The sequence below is a fragment of the Galeopterus variegatus genome, unplaced genomic scaffold (assembly GCF_000696425.1).
Source record: "Galeopterus variegatus unplaced genomic scaffold, G_variegatus-3.0.2 Scaffold3356, whole genome shotgun sequence".
NCBI classification, from domain to species: Eukaryota; Metazoa; Chordata; class Mammalia; order Dermoptera; family Cynocephalidae; genus Galeopterus; species Galeopterus variegatus.
Genome location: NW_007729467.1, coordinates 32,549 through 37,212, shown reverse-complemented (window position 1 = coordinate 37,212; position 4,664 = coordinate 32,549). Strand labels below are relative to the sequence as shown.

Below are 4,664 nucleotides of genomic sequence, written 5' to 3'. Positions count from 1 at the left end.
CCCCTTTCCCAAGCCGAGCTCCCTTCTCCCGGGGCGGCGCGGTTGTCGCTGCAGCATGGGGCCCCTGGCGCGCACCGTGGAGCTCTTTTACGATGTGCTGTCCCCCTACTCCTGGCTGGGCTTCGAGGTAACGCCGGGGGAGCCAGGACTCGGCCGGGGCCTGTAGGGCGAGGGCAGAGGGAAGAGCGAGCGCGGGGGACGGGGACAGAGGTCTCCTGAGATTCCTGGCGCTGCCCGACGGGGTTAGGACCAGCAGAGAGCGCCAGGGCTGAAGGTCACTTTGTGCTTTTGCACGGGATAGAGTCTCTGCTCCAAGTGGAGCCGTTAGATCCTAAGTCAGTAGTTTCCACGGTGATTTGGACGAAGAGGGGCAGCTCCAAAGAAAGAGAAATTCAGGACACGGCCACCTCTTAGCGCTCTGATGGCAATTTGGGGAGTGGGATGCAGAACAGGATGGCAACCATCCATGGCAGCAAAGATCCTGGGCTTGATTTCTAGGAGAGGACAGGTTTTTGCCATTTCAAACCAAACAATTTAAAGTGTCCTGATAACCCCTACTCTGCGCTTAGAGCCGCTGGTTGCTATGAAACAACCTTTCCCTTTCCCTTCACTGTTTCATTTTCCATCTTACACACAGACTCTTTCCTCGCCTCTGCTCTGGTAGGTCCTGTGCCGGTACCAGAACGTTTGGAATATCAACCTGCAATTTCGACCCAGCTTCATTGCAGCCATCATGAAAGACAGTGGTAGGAAGAGAGAAGCATTTGCTGCAGAATGGGGTTGAGGGAGGGATGATTATAATGGACCAGGGGAGCTGTCTTCAACTGGTCTTTATATTGGCACTGGCAGCTAATAAGTTCCCCCGTGCCCAAGACCTAGTAAGGGGGACCCCAAATCTGGGACAGTTTCACGAGTGTGCTTAACTTCCACTGGCAGGGAACAAGCCACCAGCTCTGGTTCCCCGCAAAGCTCAATACATGACAAATGACCTTAAACTCCTGGGAAAGCAACTCCAAGTTCCTATCCAGTTCCCCAAGGATTTCTTCTCTGTGATTCTTGAAAAAGGTGAAGAGCATGCAATGTAGGTGAGGTCTCAAGTGGAGAACAGAGAAGTCCAAGATTGAAGGAAGGAGGGGCTCGGGAGACTAATTTAAATGAAGCATGCCTTGGGAGACCTCAGGTCCAGAGTTGAGCTAGCTGAAGGTTGGGGGGACATAAAAGGGAAGGGGAGCAGGGCAGATCGGTTATGAGAAACTTGGGTGAGAGGCTGAGGGCCACTGAGCTCTGGGGGATGTCAAAAGCAGGGGAGAGCTTGTCCTCCATCAGGGAACAAGCTAAGGGAGCCCCACGTCTGAGTGCCTCTGCCCCACAGGAAGCTTGTCTGCCATGCGATTCCTCACCGCCGTGAACTTGGAGCACCCGGAGATGCTGGAGAAAGTGTCCAGGGAGCTGTGGATGCGCGTCTGGTCACGGGTGAGGGCTGGGCTCTGGGGAGACCTTGGATGACTTTCTACCCTTCCCAGAGCCATTTCCAGAGTCAGGATCCTGCCCTCCCCCGTCTGGTCACGGGTGAGGGCTGGGCTCTGGGGAGACCTTGGATGACTTTCTACCCTTCCCAGAACCATTTCCAAAGTCAGGATCCTGCCCTCCCCGTTGTTGGCTGATCTTGTTGGCTGATCGGCACGCCTTCTTGTCACCACCGCCTTCCTGCTGAGTGGTCTCTTCTTCTCAGGATGAAGACATCACGCAGCCGCAGAGCATCTTGGCGGTGAGTGTCCAGGCTCCCTCCCACTGCTCTCAGGGAATTGTAGGACAGCTGGCGTTTGCAGGTGAAGAGGACAATCTTTTTGTCCTTGCATGGGAAAGGTCATAGTTGCTTGGGAAAAAAGGATGTCTGTGTTGAGGGGGAAAATTACTGAAAAGTTGGAACTAAGATGATTCTCAAAAGAATGTCGCGAGGTTGAAAGAGGAAGTGCTAAAAGGACAATACATGGATAGAATTTATTTGATGAGAGAAGTTAGTGGGGGAGAGATGATAAGTGTTAGAATCCCCAGATGGGAAGTGATGGGGTATTCACAGGGCCTTAAAGTCCCCAACACAAACCTCATCAACACATCCAGAGTGGAAAGCAAGAGACTTTAAAAAGAGGCTTTATAAAGACAAAAAACAGATAGTGACTAACGCCAGAATTATACAGAAGCCTGAGTGAGAACAAATGGAACTGGCTCAAAACGTTGAAAAGTGTGCCAGCGTAGACGGGGGTATGAAAAGTAAGGTTTTCTTTAATTAAACCGGAAAATTCAAACCGATATTTTTCCTCCAGTTTATAAAAAAGAGTTAAGGCATTTTTAAGTTTAATGTATAAAATGTCAAATTACACAAAAGTTAAATGTACAAAGAACAGCCAATATATCTTCTAATGTCTTTATTTCCGCAAAGTATATACATAATTTTTAGTTTGCTTTTTTACTTAATATTTAAGAATAATTTCTATGCTATTTTTAACTCTGAAACTATAGCATTCATTCAGTGGATTTATTTTTTCTTTCTTTAACCATTTCCCTGTTGTTGAACATTTGGTCTGAGACACAATTCTCTAATTTTGCCAAGGCAAAGGCAGTGTCTAGTTAGGGTGGATGGCATGATTTTGTGTGTTCCCCTCTAAGGTCAGGTGGCCAAGGTTCTCAACCTTGGCTGTACATTAAAATCACCTGGAACACTTGGAGCTATCCCGCAGAAATTCTGGTGGATTCCAGGGGATGGGCTGCAAGTTGGGATTTTTAAAAGCTTCCCAGGAGATTCTAATGTGCAGCCAAGGTTGAGAACCACTGATCCCAAACTACAACAAATACCAAACTGAAGTCTTTAGCCATGTAGGAAGGAAAGATCCCTGGACTTCGATTCTAGGGACTTGGATTCTAGCATCAGCTCTGCTACTAACAAGCTCAGAAACTCTAAGCAAGTAGTGTATTACCTCTGGACTTTAAGCTGCTCCTTTGTGAAGTGCAGAGGTCAGCTAGCTGGTCTCTAAGATGCCCTCTGGTGTTACATTCTGTAACTGACTCTGTGGCACCTGCTCTTTCCACCCATCTCAAGATTTTGGAGAAAAGAAACACTTCTTCTTGGCAAGGATAGACCCCCACTTGCTAGTGGATAAAAGCATTGCCAAGAAAACATGGGGCGGAAAATGAAAAGCCCAGAGTTTTCTTGTGAGACCCCCACCCTCCACAATGCAGACACAGTTGTGTTCCCTACACGCTTAGGCTGCAGAGAAGGCTGGTATGTCTGCAGAACAAGCCCGAGGACTTCTGGAAAAGATCTCAACACCACAGGTGAAGAACCAGCTCAAGGAGACCACCGAAGCAGCCTGCAGATACGGGGTGAGCAGTTCCTGGTCTGTGTTCCCAGCCCCCATCCTGAACATAGAAACTGAGCTTCTCTGCTGGGTCCCCATGCTCCTGTCCAGAAGCCTCTTCCCCAGCATGAGTCCTCCCCAGCTCTCCCAGACAACCCTCATCATCTCTCTTCCTTTCCCTGAGCCCAAGGAAAGGAGGGAAAGGAGATTGATGGTGAGAGTAAAGACAGAGCGTCTAAGAGTTAGGAACAGAGAAGGCGCCTGGGAACATGGAGCCTCTTATCAAATGCCTCCTGGACTGCTTTGCTTCTGTGATCCCAGACAAGTACTGACTGAAACCTTCAACCCCAACCTAACAAACACCTGCTCCATCCCCTTCCTCCCTGCTCTATAACCACTTTCTCCAGGCCTTTGGACTGCCCGTCACTGTGGCTCATGTGGATGGCCAAACCCACGTGTTATTTGGCTCTGACCGAATGGAGTTGCTGGCACACCTACTGGGTAAGTTCAAGGTTCAATGTTGGGCATACTTTGACGCCAACCCCACCCCCATATATCAGTTGACTGAAAGGAGGGGATTAGAGCAAAAAATGTTCTTGCCAACTCCAACAACTAACGTAGACTTATGCAGACAGTCCTGCTCAAGGTTGAATGGGGAGGGGCCACCTTCACCCGCAGAGGAGAGAAGGACACCTTCTATACCTTGAAGCCAAGCAGGGCTCTTCCTACATAACCCCTGGCAGCCCGTGGGGCCAACCTCTACTGTCAGCACACCTGAAAACTGATTCTCTTCATCAAGGAGAGAAGTGGATGGGCCCTGTGCCTCCAGCCCCGGATGCCAGACTTTAAGACTGCCTGGAGAAAGCCGACTATTGGTATAAAACAGTAGGCCATCTGCCTAACCTCTCCTCCACCTTGGGCCACTAGGACTTGGATTTCTCTATGGACAGAGGTATCCTCTGTGACCCTGGGGGCTGTCCCTCTTCCCCCTATCCCCAGGGATGCTGGGGAGGTGTCCACCCTTAGTCTTGTGGCTGCCCTTGATTCTGTGCTTCACAAGTGCCTTTCAGAGAGCCCTAAATTCTTTTTTCCCACAAAATAAACATGTTTCTGGATCTGTGTCTGCCCTGATGTTGTCGGCATTTTCTCACCTGTGATCACATTGCCCACTCTAGGGGCTGGGGAAGAAGAGTCTTTCTCCCAGCCAGGCCAGCTACCCACCTGTCTTGGGACAGCTTGAGTGAAAACAGTGGAAACAGTCCCCCTCTCTCTTACATAGCAACCCCCTTGGTCTCTTGCCAATGAAAG

General features: G+C 49.8%; 1 protein-coding gene across 2 annotated transcripts; it reads left to right on the top strand.

Moving 5' to 3' along the window:
* Window positions 1–10: 10 nt before the first annotated feature.
* On the top strand, window positions 11–4,471 carry GSTK1 (glutathione S-transferase kappa 1). Of its 2 annotated transcripts, none has more exons than XM_008584731.1 (8): window positions 11–127; window positions 665–746; window positions 937–1,065; window positions 1,373–1,473; window positions 1,733–1,768; window positions 3,265–3,381; window positions 3,764–3,857; window positions 4,156–4,471. In XM_008584731.1, the coding sequence occupies exons 1-8, from the start codon at window positions 56–58 to the stop codon at window positions 4,203–4,205; spliced, it is 681 nt and encodes a 226-aa protein (XP_008582953.1). In that variant the 5' UTR covers window positions 11–55; the 3' UTR covers window positions 4,206–4,471. The 2 variants fall into 2 exon arrangements, with proteins under 2 accessions (XP_008582953.1, XP_008582954.1); XM_008584732.1 differs by having other exon boundaries at window positions 4,100–4,184.
* Window positions 4,472–4,664: the final 193 nt, after the last annotated feature.